This window comes from Pithys albifrons, chromosome 5 (genome assembly GCF_047495875.1).
Source record: "Pithys albifrons albifrons isolate INPA30051 chromosome 5, PitAlb_v1, whole genome shotgun sequence".
NCBI classification, from domain to species: Eukaryota; Metazoa; Chordata; class Aves; order Passeriformes; family Thamnophilidae; genus Pithys; species Pithys albifrons.
In genome coordinates this window covers 32477966-32497302 of record NC_092462.1, presented here as the reverse complement: position 1 = coordinate 32497302, position 19337 = coordinate 32477966, and the positions used below count along the sequence as shown (strand labels likewise).

Here is a 19337-nt window from a genome sequence, read left to right as displayed (position 1 = left end):
TGCACTACTAAAATAAATGGGAGCACTGTTTGGAACATTATTTTGTGGAAGTGGGATGGGGTCTTGCATCTTACTATTTTATGGCAGTGTAAATCTCCCAACTTCATTTCAGCTCCTTTCAACTTCATATGACAGTATCAGCAACTTTAATACAAAATGGAATAGGTATTATACAAGAGATCCTACAGAATAACCTGCAGTAAGTTAAAGCATAGCAAAAAATACGCAAAAAAAAATCCTGCGTGTCACAATTTTAGAACTCTGATGATAATAAGCTGATAATATAAACTATAATGCAATGCACTAAAGTGCCTAAAGATTTTATGGCATTTGCCATGAAACATGGGTTGTATGATCGACATATGAAAATAATTTTCCCTAAGTAGATGCCCTAATTGTCAAGTAGAGAAAACACAAGGTTCCAGTTATTTTCTTCAACTTAAACTTTTAACTTTTTAACTTCAACTTAAATGTTCTGTAGACCTTAGCAAAAAATGTAAGATGTAATTGCAAAGATTAATTTGAAATGTAAAGACAAAACAAAGTCATCCCAGACCAAGCAGAAGATACTACTTATGTGCTGTCCAAGAAAAAACTGGCAAGATGTTGCCCTTTGTAACTTCAGCTATTTTCCAGTAATTCAGAAGATACCAGAAATCTTTAAATAAAAGGCCCAGTATTCTATTTTGTACAATCAGTAGCTGAATCTTCTGAAGACAAAATTGCAATATACAACCCTAGAAGCATGAGGTTTTGTTATACAAATTTTTCAAACTTGTAAGATATTTTAAGAAAGATATTTTAGCCTGTTAGACTTGTGTTTAATTCGTATTCATGTGCAGAAGACAAAGCTGAGAAACATGATTAGAGGTCTAAAACAGAACATTAAAAGAATATACTTACGCAGTGGAAAAGAAATAAAATGTGAAATATTGCAAAATGTGAAAAATTCAAAAAATAGAGAGAGAAAAAAAAAGGAAAGCATTCTGAACCACAAGAAGCCAAATTCTTTTTCTTTTGATGTATCTGTAATGTCTAAAACTATCTTTCACAGACTAGTTTTGCTTTGTTTGTGGCTTTCTTAACAGTCAGGGAGGAGTAATAAAGTGTGATTCTTTTGACCAGTTAGAAACCTGCTTGCAGAGGAAATTAGTAGTGTTTTAGATTCTATTAATTTGACCTCCAGTGACTTCTGAAACTATCGGAGGAGTCCAGGGTGATCAGCTTAGATACAGATGTCTGCACTGTAGACACACTAACAACAAATTAAAACCCCTCAAGGGGACTGTGAAGTAGCCATTCATTCCTAATCTAACACAACAGTGAGAAATACAAACAAAATAATAGAAAAATTTTGGCAGGGTCTCTACCAGCAGTGTCAAAGAATGCAGTGCTATTGTACAAGACACTAGGGAGCCCTCCACTAGAATAGTAAATCCATCTGCAGCAGTGCTCAAGAAAGCAGAAATTAGTGCGAAACAGGCACAGTACCGGGAACTGATATTGGAATGGCAGAAGGGACACTGTCACTAACAGGGGCTAAGAGAAAAGAGGTCTGATACAAATGTTATTCCTTGGAGAGTGAGGTAATAAAGGAAATGTGCTTTGTTGCAAGTGCAAGAGAGTAGGATCAGCGAGTATAAACACGCAGTATTTTTCCTTATATTTAAACAATTTAAATATACTTAAATACCAGCATATATACAGAATAAACTATAATAAAATCTCTCATCTGAATTTTGTGCATTTTTCCCCACAATAAAGCACTTCTTTACGTGAATGCTAGTATCTTCAAGAAAAGCAGAAAGATTGATACAAACATTCCTACATTTTTATAAATTGTATATAAAACCCAGGTATACACGTATGTAAACCCACAAGCAAAAAGAAATGAGACACAAAGTTATCTGTCAAGAACTAGTAAAGGAACTGGGGCAACTATCTCTTATTACTTCCAATGTGGTCAAACTGATGCTTAAGGGTCTGCCTTTAATTACTGTATTTGGGGGCTATTTTGAAACAGACAGTGTTATACACATTTTGGAAAATATTTGAAAGTGGTCTGACACATGAAAGAGTTAGTGCAAAATTCACCAACTGATAGGAAATAGCGACCCCCTTCAGGATCTCATGAAACCTTGAATGCTATCAGGACAAAGCATGGAAACGCAAAGAGCTACTTTCAACAGAAATAAGAGACACTGTCAAATCTTGTACACATAAATGTCATTGTAATTTGACTGTGCCCCTAATCATGCTTTGTTCCCATCTCTTTTGTACAGGCATTAGCATGAATGGGGGTCTGTACACAGCAGCATGTTGAGCTGGTTGCCATACAAACTGCAAATGGGCTTTTAAGCATCTTCATTACCTACGGACATGTTTCAAATACTGGGGCTGTGAGGTAGAGGTCAGGGAGCCCAGAAAAGGTAATGTCTGCTGCCTCCTCCTTTTTGATCTTCATGTTAGGATGGAGATGTTGTAAAAATAGGCAGTCATAACGACAGACTTGCTTTCAGCTGAAAATAATTGCATATGTACCCAAGGGATTTGGAAATACTAATTGTAAATTTTTGTATGACAACTCCAGTCTGGACTAAAAAAGGAAGAGAAATTATTACAATGTAAAATCACCTGATCCTTTAAAAAATGTATTTCAATTGATCTCAGTAAGATGGGGTTAGAGACCAAGCCCTATTTATCTTAATTAATATATTATCTTTATTAAATTTAGTTTCCCAAAGTTGCAGAGTCACATCAACTTACATTTTGATAACAGTCTTTACCTAACACAACTCTTGCACTCTGCATGGACGCAAAAGCTAAACAAATAATAGGTATTTTTGCTTTGAAATGCCATAATGACATGAGATGCAAAGAATACCTTAAGCAACCTGTCACCTTAGAAAAACTCAAGTGTTCAGCTTCAAAGCTGCTACCCACACATCTGCTGATGATGTGATGTATTTATTTTAATTATGTCCTTGTTTAGTTTAGAAAGGCTGCTTCCTGGGCACACCCAGAACAGCTAGAACAGTAGCTAGGCACCAGCCAAAGCGTAAATCCCTGGAAGTCTAACTCTTACTTGAAAGACATACAGCACATCCAGCAGAGACAGACAAGACTGGGGCACTTGAATTATCCTAATGCTTCCACTGTGGGATATTTATAGGGAAAGTGACCTTCTTTCACTGTTTTTAAAACTGAATACAGCAAAGATGACAAGATTCATAAATCCCCTGGTGCTTGGCCTTTCTACCTATTTCACCTACTACTCTAATAGGAAGGAGTTTCCTGAACTGTAATACTTCCCCCAAGATTATTTCCAGTTCAAAGCAATCTTCTCACTAGAGATATCAGAGGTGCTAATTCAGCAGAAAAAAAAAAAAAAAGAAGGGAAGGAACACAGGTATCTGCTTTTTTAAAATTTATTTTATTTTACACTGAAAACAGAGGTTTTAAAATATTTTAGTACTCCTTTAGATTTAATCCAATGACCAAAAAGAAGGTCTAATGATAGAATAAAACAAACATTTCTTCAAAATATCAGAAAGATGTCAGAAGAAAAAAATTACTGATCTGGGCAAAAGTCTTAACAGCAAAGTGAATGTTCAGCCTTACAGGAGAAACTGGCACAATGCCAGATCTTATTAGTGACACTGGCATTTGAATCTACTGCATTTCCAGACCTTTCTCCATTTAAATGAACAGAAAGTCAGCATGCATATTTTACACTCATTCAGGAACAGAGAAATTGTGTGGGAATTTGTCTTCCCCCCATTATCCAGAAGGTCAAATTAGTCTAATATCATGCCCACTTTATTTTCTGCAAACACGTTACAGAGAAAGATCTCTGTCACATCAGTCTTAGAAATCTTCTGATCTTTGTCTCAACTCAGCAACCTGCACCCACAGAAAGATGGGCAGAGGAATTCAGAAGTGTCCTCCATTTACTCTGGGTCCACCAAATTGTTTTGTCTCAGCTTTTATTGCTCATGATGAGTGGACCTAATGGTTATAATTGGTGAGACAATTCAATATTGTTCACTCAAAAAGCAGTCAGTAATGATGCTACAGTACAATTCACTGCTGGACAAGGCTTATATTTTGCTGTTGCTACAGTTATCATGTATAAGATACTTGAAGTGAATGAAATACTGAAGCAGACTCCAAGTTCTGCAAAGGGTTCTCCTAGCCAGTGCCATAAGAAACAATGTGGCAACTTTTATTCTAGAATTAAAAAATAAATAACAACCCTCCCTGCCTGAAACATTTACAGCTGTAGCCTTTTTTCCTTAATCAATTGTACTGCGCTGAAGTACAAAAATATCTTTTCCTTTTAACACTTCCTAATGAGAAAAAATAACTAGCAAGTATTAAAACAAGACCTTAGAAGGAGTAAAGTAGGTTTCAATGCAAATCTTCACATTGTATCTTTTTTCTCTACCTTCCAGCTTTCCCTTTCCCTCTGAAAAGTCCTGAATAATTAAAAATAAATCAGGAAGACATCTAGTATCTCCTTACAGTAAAGACAGAAACAACTTTAGGCTGTTTGTAAATTATGTATTTGTCCAAATATAAACTGTTTATTCACTACAATTGTGTAACAACTTCTTTGAACCTCAAATCATAGAGATTCTTAAACTCATCAGTCATTACTCAATGGCTGAAAAGTCACCTATCTAAATTCACTTACTTTTTAATAAGTTCCTTAAAAAGTCTATCTTGCCCTGTCCTTTACCACTTTTCTAGAAGCTTTTTAAACCTCCTAATTCGCAAATCTAAGTCTTACTCCTGATGAAACTTTTACTACCAAAAGAACCACACAGAAATCGGTAAAAAATTTAAAACTACTTAGTTGGATTGGAATTCAAAGAGTTTTACAGAAATAATAAAAACAATTATTTGTATTTGAACCCACAGCATTTTACTTATAAAAGATGCTGTCATATTCTAGTCATGCCACTGCCTATTCAAAATATGCACACTAACAAAATAATTATGATTTTAGAATGATATATGTAATCTTTCTTCTCACTTTAAACACAATATACTTGCAAAACAACAATGCCACTAATGATAAAATCACCTTTAATTTCATGTAAACCACACAGACCATATGCTGTTTAACTGGCACCATATGAATACATAAAACCTTTTCTTCAAGTATAAGCTGAAGAAAACTATATCGCTCTTCACAGCTCTAAAAATTAGCAGGATCCAGCAGCAAACACTGAAGCCTATGGTTATAGTAGTAAAAACAGACCAAGTAGAGAAATGTCACAGCATGAGAACAAAACGTACAAATAAAAAGGCAAAAGACATCTCTGAAAAAAACATGCTCCAAGAAATGGATTTGAAAGTGCTAGTGTGAATACTTGAAATGTTACAGTGTGTAGGGGGGTTGGGTTTGGGGTTTTTTTGTGGTGTTGGTAAGTAAAAAACAATCAATGACTCTCATCATACTTACTGTGTTGTTCTAAGAATTTTCAAAATCTGCCATTTAAAACTATTAGTAATAATTCACATCTGAAATTTAAAAGTATAGAAAAAAACCTGCAAAAACCCCGAATGACAGCAGCTCCTCCTTTCCGTTATCAGTTATCTACCCCAAGCAACACAAGTATTTGCCCGTTGTCTCAAGATGAACAGCTTTCTCCTGTTTGCTCCAGTCTAATTTCCAAGTAAAATAGAACTGGATACAGCATTCTTACCAGGTAGCTGAATTTCCCAAGACACAGTTAATACTTCATGTTTACTTTTCTACCAGCCAATACCAGGTAATACAGGCAGCTGTGTGCTTTGGTAGGTCATTAATACTGGGCCTGCCCCAGAAATAATCCTGCGTTTCTCCTCTCTCTGTTCACATAAGTGATCCCGAGTGCTTCTCCTCCTCCCTTATTCCCCTGACCCACAAAACATTCAGTCATAGATGCCTCTCCAGCTCTGAGCTGCCACCACCCTTCTGTGTCTTTCACTTACGTACCAACAGCCTCTTTTCACTTTGCTGACCCCTTTTTTTGAACGACATCATTCCTCCTCCTCCTCCTATTTTCATCTTTGTGTATAACTCCCTTTTCTTCTGTTATCCCCATTTCTCCATCAAGCTCTGCTGTCCTAAATGACATCGATCTTTGTGAGGCCAGAGGTATGTATGTTTGATCTTGATGAACACTTGGAGCATGAAGGAATAGTAGCTTTTCCCATTTATATAAACCATATTGAGGTGAATTACTGGTTGAAAAAAAGTGATAGAGTGCTCCTGGGAAAACAGGCAGGAGGAATTCACCACATTTTGTTAGCTGAAGATTTTTAAAAATTTATAATTACTAAGTGGATTTAAATTCAAAGAAACATAGCTTCACAGAGACACTTGGCCCTGCAATTTTCTGGTCTGGCAAATATCTTTGCTTTAACACAGTTCAGACACTTTTACTTGCAGGATTGAAGGATCTGGGTCAATTGGCCCTTTGCATGTCTGAGACAAACCTACAGATATTGCCTGAAACTACACACTGCTTTCAATGACTAAACATTCCATTCTTTAATTGAGTTTTCTTTAAAAAAAACACCACAACCCAAACAAAGCAACTATCCTGGAAAGAGCGATTACTTACGCAAAAGAGCCTTACACTATTAAAATGGGGCATGCGGTATAACACTGAAATTTCTTATGCCCAGTTTTATATGCATTTTTTCAAGTAGAAAAGACTGGGATTCAAAAGCCCAGTGAAACCAGACAGCTGAACACTAACAGCTATATTTCTTTTTATGCCCAGGAAACTAAAATGAAAGGCCTGAAAGTAGTAGGCAGAACAATCTCACAAATCTAGTTTTAAAAAGGCAATTAAAAAACATAAAATTTACTCCTGATCAGTTTCGGGTTAAATCTTGTAATAAATACTGAAAATACCTATTTTTTAAAAAATTCTTCCTAATAAATAATTATGATGTACTTGAATTAAGGCACATTCAATCATAGTTTTCTACTAAAATTGTAGCAGGTGCAACAGAATATCCCTTAGAACTCTTATTAAAATCCATCATATTATAAAACCATTTTCCCAACACACTGCAATCATACGAGGCATGCCCCAAAATGAAGGTATTGTCTCACTCATTAACTGTACACTTTTGCTTTCTCATCTATATCTAGAGCAAATGCTTTCTGAATTTTCAGCTTCAGTAGTTGCTTTCACTGTTTTCTTCTTTGCTCGTTATTATCAGTGAGTCATCTAAATTTTAATTATTTCTGCAAGGTAAAAAATTGTGTGCTATATACTTTTATATATTTTTCTTTCTGCATGTTGTCTGTATTGCATCCTTGAGGTAAATCAGTGCCAGTAGAGTTCAATCAGCATCTTTCAATTACAAGCATCATTATTCCTGATTTACGGTTTCCTAATAATTTCCTAAAAGACTACATGACTTGACTGTAAAGAAGAGACTTGAAAACATGAACCTACTGGAGGTAAAATCAGAAGGTAAAAAACAGTCTGGTGTTCTGGTATCTTAGCTGTGCACTGGTTGAGTGTGGAAAGAGATTATGAAGCTAGAAATACAATCATAAATTCTGAACATTTGAAACATAATGTACCAGCATGAAGCACTTAAATCCATTGAAAATAGTTGCAATGAGTACCAGGGTTGTTATCATCTTCCAACACAATGGTACTCTCTATAATTCTCTACAAGTCTGAGCTGCTTTAGGTCTTCAATCAGGCAAATCCCAACATTTTCCTGCATGCTGCATATAGTTTCTGTATATATCGTATACATGTCTCAGATACATCTTGCACACAAGTCTAAGGTTCTTCTTTGAAAAGTTTATCACAGAGAGGGATGGCTTGTAGAATAGACTGTTTCAGCTGGATGGACCTACAATGAGCATTTAGTCCAACTGCCTGAACAATTCATGGCTGACCAATTTTAAGAGTATTGTCCAAATGCATCCTAAACACTTGACAGGCTTGGGGCATTAACCACCACTCTGTGTTTGACCACCCTCTCAGTAAAGAAATGCTTCCAAAGATCCAGTCTGAACCTGCTCTGGTGCAGCTCTGAATGATTCCTGCAAATCCTGTCACTGGATACCAGTGAGATGAACTCAGCACTTCTCTCTCCATTTCCCCTCTTTAAGAAGTTTGGAGTACAATGAGGTCGCTCCTCAGCTTCCTTTACTTAAGACAAGCCCAGAGTCCTTAGCTGCTTCTCATACAATATGTCTACTTTAAGCTTAGTAGGTTGACTCTGGCTGGACACCAGGTGCCAGCAAAGCCATTCTGTCACTCCTCTCCTCAGGGGAACAGGAGAGAGAAAATATAACAAAAGGCTCATGAGCTGGGATAAGAGAAGCGAAAGATCACTCCTCAATCACCATCATGGGTAGAACAGACTCAACTTGGAGAAAATTTAATTTACTACCAATCAAATCAAAGTAGGATAATGAGAAAATAAAACCTAAATCTTAAAACATCTCACCCTACTCCTCCCTTCTTACTGGACTGAACTTTGCTCACAAATTCTCTATACCCCCCTGCTCCCACAGTGACATAGGGGGATGTGGAATGAGGGTTGCACTCTGTTCATCACACGTCTCTGCCACTGTTTCTTCCTAACGCTGTGTCAGGACCTTTCCATGGGAGGCAGTTCTCCCCAATCTTCTTCAATGCGAGTCCTTTCCACAGGCTGCAGTTCCTCACCAACTGCTCCAGCATGGGTCTCTTTTGCAGGGTGTAGCGCTTGAGGAACAGACAGTTCCAGCGTGAGTCCCTTCCACAGGGTCACAAATCCTGACAGCAAACCTGCTCCGGTGTGGCGTCCGCTCTTCACAGGTTCACAGGTACCTGTCAAGAGCCTGCTCCAGCGCAGGTTTACCATTCCATCACAGCCTCCTTCAGGCACCCACCTGCTTCAGCACAGGGCTCCTCTGGGGGCTGCAGGTGGCTCTCTGCTCCTCTGTGGACCTCCATGGGCTGCAGTGGCACAGCTGCCTGACCATGGTCTTCACCGTGGGCCACAGAGGAATCTCAGCTCCAGCACTTGGAGCACCTCCTCCCCCTCCTTCTGCACTGACCTTGGTGTCCACAGGGCTATTTCTCTCATTGTCACTCCTCTCTCTGGCTGCTGTTTGGCAGCAGCTTTTTCTCCTTCTTAATTATGTTGTGTCAGAGGCACTTACCACCATTGCTGACGGGCTCAGCCTTGGTCAGCAGCAAGTTTGTCTTGGAGCCGGCTGGCATTGGCTCCCTTGGGCATGAGGGAAGCTTCCAAGTAGCTTCTCATAGCAGCCACCCCTGCAGCCTCCTGTTACAGAAACCTTGCCACACAAAGGCAATACAACTTAGTCTCACTAGCCTTCAAGAGGCACAAATTGAGCTTGATCCTGGAAATACACCAAAGGCTGCTCCCGAACAGAATGGGTTAGTCAGATTATGAATTTGGAGTAGTTGGATACGAATGGATGTGTTGTCCTTCAGTGTCCTTCCACAGGATTAAGAAGCTTGCCATAAGCATAATAGTCTGATGCAACACTAAGGCTTAAAAGCCCAGCATATTTGTAAATACACAATAATGGACCAAAAGAAGATTTCAGCTTGTTATTATTAGGCCTTGACAAAATTAAATATGGCTTTTGTTTTTCTGCTTGACAAAGAAATTCATGAGGATGCTCAACTGCAGTATGTTTCAAGAACTTATTAGCTCTTCTAACACTGCATGCATAGACTGATAACACCCTTGGTTAAAATAGATATATTATAAATTTCATCTGAGGTCAACAGTGCATCAGCTTTAGTTTTTGGAAGATGAGAAGACTATCTAAAAACTCTGCAAAGCATTGTCTTTAAGTAGCCTCCTTAATCTTCAAATTTTTTTGGTTTTGTAAATTGTGAATATGCATTCTGAAGCAATTTGATCCAGGTGCTCTTCCGGGCTGGTTTTTAACAACACTTTTGTTACTTGAAGAGTATGTTCCTTTGAAATGCATTTTTTCTTAGAAGAGGTGTCTTTCTCTGTTTTCAGGACTGTACTTAGATGCTGTGATAGGTCTTGTCATATCAGCTCAGTCATAGTCCATTGACTTGCATTTTGTAATGTGAAATGAATGTACACTTCCTTTTGGATTACGGAAGGAAGATAATGCAACACAGTTGTAAAGTTTCTGTCTGCAATGATAGAGCATTTGCAATCCCAGGTATAATATTACCTGCAAGGGGCGTGCAACCAACTCTCATTTCTATATTGATAATACAGGGCTTTTATTAGCCTTCCTATTGATTTCATACAGGATCTGCAGTGACAGTTTCGTAGATTCCATGGGAAATAGTTGCTGAAGCTCATTTATAAGCACTGAAAATTTGGACAACTACCTCACAATAAAAAAGGGGAGAAAAGTTACTAGTAAAATCACTGAAGGGACAAACAGAAGACCAGTGTGTTCACCTGCTCAGCAACTTAGATATTTATACACTATCCAACAAGTAAATGGTAACAAACACAGCTATAATAATAATATAAGAAGGAATGCAATGCTCAGGAAGGGCAGGTAAGGAATGCAATTCAACAGGAATAGGTGAAGAATCCTGTACTTTAAAGTAATGATCAAGTGCACAGTATGGCATGAGCCAGTCTAAATGAGCAGCAGCAAAGGAAAGCAATGCAGAAAAACATCTGGACCTTAGCATGTACCTCATGACAAACATATTTCAATAGTATCATGATGGTGCCGAGAGGGAAAAAAACCAAGGGAAAAAATAATGCTAAAGGAAACCCTGGAAGGAGTACTGTCTCTGAGAAATGTGAAGCCATTATTCCCATTTCTTCAGCATTGCACTTGGATGCAGTAGCCAGTTTGGCGTTTCTATTTGGGATCAAATAGAAAGGTTCCAGAGCAAAATGACAAACAGAATCAGAGAGTAGAAAATTCAGAGGAAAAGGGATTATTTAATATTGCAGGGAGGAAAGCAAGGCAGGAAATATGGCAGACCACTTCAAATACAGAGGAATAACTAAAAAGGAGAACTCCCTCAAATCCATTAGAAACATAAAAGGAGGAATGGATTAGGTGATATAAAGGCTGAATGAGGCTAGAGAAAAACAAAAAAATAAGATTATTTAAATTCTGAAATAAATTGCTTTGGGAAGTTGTGAAATCACTACCCACAGGAACAGCACAGGTTTATCTGATTCTGCCTTGAGGCAAGGAGGATGGGCAGGGTGACTGACTGCTCAAAGACCTTTCCTGCTCTCTTTCTGTGATTTCTATGATTCTGCCCTGCCTCTAGCTTCCTCAAGGATGAGAATGAAATGTGACATATCTCTGACCTTAGAGATAATGACAAGCAAAAATGACAAGTAATACGTGTTTAAGGGCAAGAGATAGACAAAGAAATACAGTAACCGATACACTCAACATCACCAAATATTGCAATATACATTCCTGTTTTCCCTACCATCAATACCTCTAGCATCTATACATTATCTGATAATTTAACATACATCTCAATTTCTTGACTGAGTATCAGTGCAATCCTGTATATTCCTTAAGCAAATATATAAAGGAAGAGTGATCAGCCTTCTAAACTGAATTTAAAATGTGTTCTAAGTTAATGCAATTCATGAAAATAAGTGTTTCAATAATTTAGTTTTCCTATCCATAACAAAGTCAACTTCAAAAACAGTCTCCAACTCTTTCAATTTCTGCTAGACTTGAAAGAACTTCTCATGGAAGAAATAAAGGAAATAGCAGTGATAGAGTTAAGATATTTTAGTGCGTTAATAAAACATTGCAACTCATGTTATCAAACACCATGCAATTTCTCTCTAGCATATTTAACACCAGAGGAACCAGAGTCCTTTTTGTTGTGGCCCAGCCCTTTTTTCTCAAATCAGTGACAAAAACTGCATCTTGGTTTCAGTTTGACTTCTTTAGTTTAGTCATGTATTTCACTATTATTATTTCCAGACTACAATTCTGCAACATGAACAGGTAGGCAGATTTCAGCACTCAAGAATCAGAAAGATAGAAGAGTTCTGCTAATCCCCCCCAGCTACATCTTCTCCCTTTTTCCTGTATGAGAGCAATACAGATTACATATACTACATGTCTGTAATATGAATATACCTAAAGACAAATTTGGCCTCATAAAAAAGGAATCTATAATCTTTATTTTTTAATTAAAATTAAGGTTGTGTGCTTTAAAGGACTTTTGTTCCAGAAACTTAAAAAATGGCTCTACCAATCCTGGCTGAAACTTTCATCTCATTATAAATTAGAATATGCTTCATATTCAAACTATAGCACAAAAAAGTTTTGCCTAGGACATTTGCCATTTATCTTTTTGTCTTAAAACATTTTAGAGCTCTGTCAGAATACATGTTCTTATTAAAATTTGATTGTATTACTTCAAACAAAAATTATTTAGCATTAAAACTGAGTTATTCTTTCTAACATCTTCCAGCCACTAATTAAACCTCATGATGGTTAAAAAAAGTAAGAACGTACTACTACCGTAGTTTTATCCACTGGGAAAACTGAGGTAAGGAAACTTAACCACTTGCCTGGTGTCACATCATGTGTCACTCAGGCCTGAAATCAGACCAGCATTCTGTACGTCAGACATAGCTCTTAATTTTAAAAGCTGCTGTAGGACTTTAGCATCTGTCTCAAAGCAATTCTCTTACCATTTCATTCGTAGATTATTTTATATCAAAAGAGTGATAAATCTGTGCTCCCCAGCAGCCTACATATGACTAAATATTTGTCTTTAAAACATCTCAAAACACAGAGAAAGAGAAAAATCAAAAATAGTTTAGATATTTAGTATATCATCACATCCAAAAGAATTACCCAATAAGCTGTCAGGCACAGATTTACCATGAGAAGAAAAATTAAGGTTTTCTTGAACATTTTTGACAGTGCAGCTCAACTGGTCCTATGACAGAAAATGTTAAAAGTACCCCAGAGAAATATAAAATTGTGTTGGCACGATTGATTTTGAAGGGGTTTTTTCTGTCTTATCTTTATTTTCCAATTCCTTCAGTTCCTGTACATCTAGTACAGTTAAAAACAAATGTAAGACATACCTTGATTGTACTAGTGTGTGCCCCGGGATATTCTTTTTCCTCCAGTGTTGACCAACGTTGTATAAATTTTGACACCAGAGGATCATCATAGTCAACTATCTGAAATCCTGAGACATTAGCTCCTCCAAACTGAATTTTTGACAAATCTCCATCAGTAAATCCCTGGGCACAGAAAAAATTATGTCTGTTATTTCAGTAGTTTTGGCAGTTCTCTCAATAGTATATACAGAGTTATCATATGACTTCTATTGCAGAAGTGTAAGCCAACATTTTCCTCAAACTGGATCCAAGTTTATATCCTGGGCTGCCAGGATTAAGTCATCAGTTCTGTCAGCCAGTAACACTTCTTCTTGCCCACTACACAAATACCTTTATAGACCAAGGGGTGAGTGGATGTGTCCATGACCATTTAAACGAGAAAGGGAACACTGACACGAGTAAGAGTTAAGCAAGCAAGTTTTAGGCAGGAATAGTTACTGCCACAGTTGTGTCTCTCTTTTTCCTAAGAATTCTTAAGGCATGTGGAAGGACTAATCTCCTCTGCCTCCTCCCCGATAGAAAGAACTATTTTTCATTCTTAGAAAGCAGTTCTTGTGCTCTGTTTTCTGTGTTCCATGATTTACCTTTGCCCAAATAACCATGCAAATGCATTTACACAAAATACTGATTTCAGACACTACAGTTTAAATGAATGTTGTGAGTGAACACAAAAAGTGGTAACTTCATACTACATTATCATAAGTTGCTACAACTGATCTTCTAGGTCCTCTTAAATTATTGCATATTAGTGATCCTCATCAGTGATATGTTGCTACATGCTAATACAGACACTTCTACAGAGGTTATGAAACCTTTTTCAGTATTATTGCTAGCGTGATGGTTGAACAGGAACATTCATTGTATACTATTAACCTTTTCTCTATCTACCAGCATTTTTTATTCCTAAAATAGAACAATTTCTCAACTGACTGACTAGATTGCAGGAGGACATTATTACAGTTAAAAAAGAAGAAAGATGGATTCAGTGAAAATGGAATTGCTCAAGTACTAGATGTTTTCTTTCTGAGAAGAAAAAGAGTTTTAAAAGCATTACCATAAACATTTTATATATGGTATTAAACAGCTTTAAAATACAAGATTCAATAAATTTTACATTTATGGACTTACTGTCACAAATTTAAAGGAATGGCTAAATAGCAACCAGTCGGCATTATAAAATTCACTAGACACATTTTCTAAAATTTCCCTTAGGAATCAGAATACCATTTATCCAACATTTGCAATACAAAACACAAATGTCTAAAAGTTAGATAACTTTTCAAATTTCACAAGACTTTTATCCTTGCTTTGTGAATATCAGTACCATAACTTCTTTATCCAAAAATTATTAAATAAGATATAAAAATGAAATCCCAGTGTTCAGCTTTTAAGTAGGCCATTAAGGCTTCTTAACACCATCCTAACTACAGAATTCTTCAGAGTACTGCCAGCATAGAGGGGGAAGAGTTTTGATCAAAGCTGTGAGAAGACAGGGGTTATGCCTGAAGTACGATAGACACGCTATGGTCCTTCTGCTCCCTCACGCTCCTCAAAGGACTATAGAAAACAGTGTAAATTAGGGCACTCCAGACCCTGCTGGAATTTATATCAAACACTATCACAGTTCAAGAATAAATGATGAAAAAAAAATATTTGGTGGCACTCACACTATAAAACCCCCAAAACTCTTTTCTTGAACAGGATAATTAAAATTCAAGCCTGTGTAGACTTTACTTTGTCTTTCACAAAAAAAAACATTGGATTAGTTTCTCTATCTTCAGTAAATAAGTGTTGCTGACTTTAATGTCAGTAAAATGGCCTTTCATCTTTAGACACAATTTCAAAATAATTACCTTGATGGAACATAGTGAGTTTCCTGAACTCTCCTATAGGAACACTATTAGTTATACCGTCTGAAAATCTACGTTCAAAAAAACATTAATTTAATTCAAACTGATTATCCAGCCAACCTGAGGGATGATGTATAAATTTTTAAGAAAATAAAAAGTGTGAGAGAGAATTATCAGTTTTCTAAATGAATGTATCAGCCTATGATGCAGAAAGTTATTTTTCTAATTTCCATACCCCCTTTTTCTAAAGTATGTAGAAAAAGAGAAGAAGCTCTATTGAAGTGACGAGCAACTTTCATTCCCCTTGTTGGGAATATCACAGGAGGTAATTAAGCCCTGAAAAGATTCAGCCAACAAAACAAATATTGTTTCATCACATGCATTCATTTATCAAGGATAAAGCCATTTAGCTTTTTTCTATTTTGTAAAATGCATTTAAAAATACTAGTTGTTGTGCTTCCATAAACAGTAAAATGAGTCATACATATATTTTAAATATTAAGAATACTTACCAGATTTGCAATGATATAATGGTATCCTTTAACATGTTTACCAATTGTGATAACCTGTAAAAAAAGAAGAAATACCCCCATAATGGAGAATGTTCACCTGGTATGTGGACAGAGACTTGAAAAGTGCAAAATGCAGTATGATGTAAAAGCTAGTTGTGAGCTTTATGGTATACAATACTGGATTTGTTGAATGCTTTACATTTTATTTTACCTAACACACCACAGGACATACACTCAGCTGGTAGAAATTAGTACACTAAAGTCCAAGTCCCAGGAAGGACAGTCCCTCCAGACAGAGAAGCTGAATATTAATTATTAGGCTGTGTATTAAAGGCACAACCCAGTCAGCAGAGAGTGGGCATAATGTATTGGAAGCACTGTGCCTCACAGACTCCTGCTTAGATTCTCCTCCATCAGCAGCAGAATTGTAATATAACTTGAACTAGAAAAAGTTTAAAAGCCCACTGATACTAATGAAAGCATCTGCATTATGAGAAAACCTTTTAAAGTTGAAATTGTTTGTTGCCCTAAGTCGCCCTTAGAATCTCTCTCAAAGCCAGCTGGTGGTTTCTCAGCAGTCTTCCTTGGTAGACATATAGCATGGAGTCTTCTCCCAGATAAGCCTAATTAAGACTGTGTCTACAAGGAGAAGTTTGTATTTTGAAGCTAAGCACATCTCCAGAGAAACGATGTGGGAGATAAGAGGAGTTTAGAGGTTTATTCCATCTTTTGAACAATAAGAACAACTTAAATTAAGAGAGAATGACTCATTCATTTCCTCATTGAGCATATTACTAAAATATTCAGACTAGGTATCCTGTTATTTATATCAGGGTACTAGTGAATTACATTCCACATAATTGGTTACAGAAATATAATTGAAAGTAGTGTTTAACATTGAGTTTATATTCCTAGAGTTGAGAGGGATCATGCTACATAGGCCAGAGAAGTAAATTATTCTTCCTCCAAGGTCAATATATATATGATACATCAATTTATGCATCCTAAAACAATTACTTGGATCAGACTGCTTAAAACTAAATACCTATTGAAAGGTTTAAGAACTATGTTCAGATATATTTCTTATGTAGCTTCTGATTCCAAAGAAATTTCAGTTAGACCAAACAGATTATCTCCCCTGTATGAAACATAGTGGTATCCACAAAAACAACCAGTAGCAAAAAGCCTTTGGATCAATGGTTAATAACTCTGCTCTAACTGCTACTGGGTACTATTTCATCAACCCACAAAACTTTGCCTTGCACCATTTATACATATGAATACTAAGGATGCTGCCAGTTGAAACTGAGAAAATTCACTTCCAGAACCATGATGGTGCTGTGGAAACAAAGGCTATTCACCAGTTCAGAGGAGCTTCTCTAGCAGGGCTGTACAATTAGTGGCAGTAATTGTGTGGCTGTCCAAAGTATGTTATCAGGGTGACATGAGATTCTGCAAAGGAAGCGGTCTGAGGAGAGACAGAAGCAATATAATGAAGAGCACAGTAACACTGACCTGTCAGATCAGAGAAATATAATCTACTCTGAGGAGAGCTGGGGACCTGAAATATTTTTCAACTTACATAAATCATTGAAATCTGGAAGAGAAACTATAATGTGAGATAAAACTAAAGAATGATGAAGCAACTTTCCAAACTCATTTTGTGGCTATACAAAGATCTAAGGGCTACAAAGCATAACTAGGTGAACCTGAGGCTGCCACCACAGCTTAAAATATTAGCAGGGTGCATTAAGGCATTAAAATTAAAGGTTTATTCAATAATAGAATTCAAGGAGGAAAATGAAGAAGTTGTTGCTCTATCTACCACAACTGAGAATGCATACTATACTTTAGTATTCAAGAAAATCTGATTAACAGAAAGTCTGTTGCATTTCTCTCAGTAAAAATATGCAGAAAAAGAAAAGGGATACTGATATGAAGTGCCTACTACAGGAATCCTCATGAAAAGAAGGAAATTTCTGAGGGTCATTTTCTGGACAGGAATTTAAGAATTTTTTTCTTTTAAAATAAATGTGGTAGCAAAGTAAGACCTAAAGTATTCTGCTATTAGAAAAGAAAATCAGAAAAACACACTCAAAAGATACACACAGGCCAAGAAATCCATTGTTCACCAAAGATTTTAATTTTAAGAGATGAAGAAAATTAATAGACAATCAGTTAGTTAGACTTTATTTTAGGCTACTTGGGAAAGTGGGTAATGTAAGGAAGGGAAGTTACAGTGTAAGGATAATGGACTTACAGACCAAACTCCTGAGACTACTAGGCTATCTTGTGAAGAGAATTCCTAAACTAAAGACTTATGGGACAGCTGACAGCAGTTTAAAAGAACAAATTCCAGAGCATAGCAGTAAACTGCTTTGCGAATAACTAACTGGAATTATATTAACTGACCTGTGTGGATGATTCAGTTACCTAGAATTTGTTAGTGACTTACAAATCAAACCAACAGAAACAAAAGCTTAGCTGTCTGTATGCTTAAGGAGTAGCACAAGTCTGTGGGGATGAGCTGAGAAAATCTAAACCTCTAAACAAGGCAGAATCTGATTATCAAAGTGCAGTTAGAGCAAGAAAAATATCTCAGAGCTTCACTCAAAGTAAGAAGCAGACAGAGAAGAAAATAGGTCTGTTATGAAACAAAGACTGTAAAAATGAGTGGCAACTACAGGGTAAAGAGGGTTCTTGTCTTTACTAAGTGGTTAAAAAAAAGAAATGGAGGAAACTTACAGTCAGCCAAACTTTCATATCGGAGATTAAAGTGAATATTCCATACTTATTTTTAAAAGAATCTATTGGACAGTAAGATGTGAAATGATCAAAATAGCCTTGTCAGGATCAAAATATGTTCAAAGCAGTATCTTTCCTTTCTCTGGCCTATAGATAATTAGGAAACAGCAGATATGATATAACTTGAGTCCAAGAAGGTGTTTTCCCTGTAGGATGTCATTAGAAACTCCTAAGAGTCATGGACAAGTCACTCTAGAGTAAGTGAACGACCATTTGAAAAGCCACACAGAACCAAGTGACATGGATACTAAGCCAGAAAATATGATTTTAAAAAACTGCAGATGACAGGGAGATCACGTTCTCAGAAATCAAATGCTCTGGAGAACAGGATCAAATTGAAATTTATGCTGAAAATTAGAGAAACAGCTTGTGGATAAGAATTCCAAATAAAACACAGAAATACAATGCACTCTATTTAGTAGACTGGTCATTGTCTGAGCCTCTCCAAAATGTAATGACCTTCAAACCAAAGACCAAAATAACAAGTCCTCCAAAAAACCTTCAAATACATCTACGCTCTGATGATATATCCTTACTGATGCTGCACAGTCTCACATGATCAAACTCAAGCCAACAGCAAAATATCCTTACAATTTTCCATTGTGCTCTGCATGCATGAAAAGAAGCAGTAAGATACAGAGCCAGTAAGACCTTCCTAGACACTAGGACTGAAGAAGTAGATTTGAAAGTAATGCAATAATTTGAATCAGAGCATCAGGATAATGTTTTGGAAAAGAAAATGTTTAAAAAAATCATTTTGGCATCTAATTTGCATGTGTGGAGAGAAGACATAATGTGCTGTTCTTTTTAAAGCTGAGGAGGCCTTAGCTATGGAAAACAGCATCCAATTTTGGTTAACACACTTTTAAGAGTGAGACAAAACGAAGAGACCCCAAGGAAAGTATGAATGACAAAGAGCTTAGAAACATGAATTACAAAGGGCATTAAGTGAGAAAGAAGCTGTGATACAGTCTTCCCAAGATGTAAAAGGTTCTCAGAAAAAGCATTAGAACGAGAAAACATTATCTTAGGTGTAAAGAGAACT

The 19337-nt window shown here is 36.6% G+C and overlaps 1 protein-coding gene across 6 annotated transcripts in view; it reads right to left on the bottom strand.

Moving 5' to 3' along the window:
• The window catches only part of GRIA2 (glutamate ionotropic receptor AMPA type subunit 2), an 89067-nt gene that overhangs the window by 24678 nt on the left and 45052 nt on the right, over positions 1-19337 (bottom strand). For all 6 annotated transcript variants that reach the window (XM_071556153.1, XM_071556154.1, XM_071556155.1 and 3 more), the window contains exons 5-6: positions 15488-15541; positions 13087-13248 (exon numbers count right to left, since the gene is read on the bottom strand). In XM_071556153.1, the coding sequence (XP_071412254.1) occupies positions 13087-13248; positions 15488-15541 (216 nt within the window). The remainder of the gene's footprint in view (positions 1-13086; positions 13249-15487; positions 15542-19337) is intronic.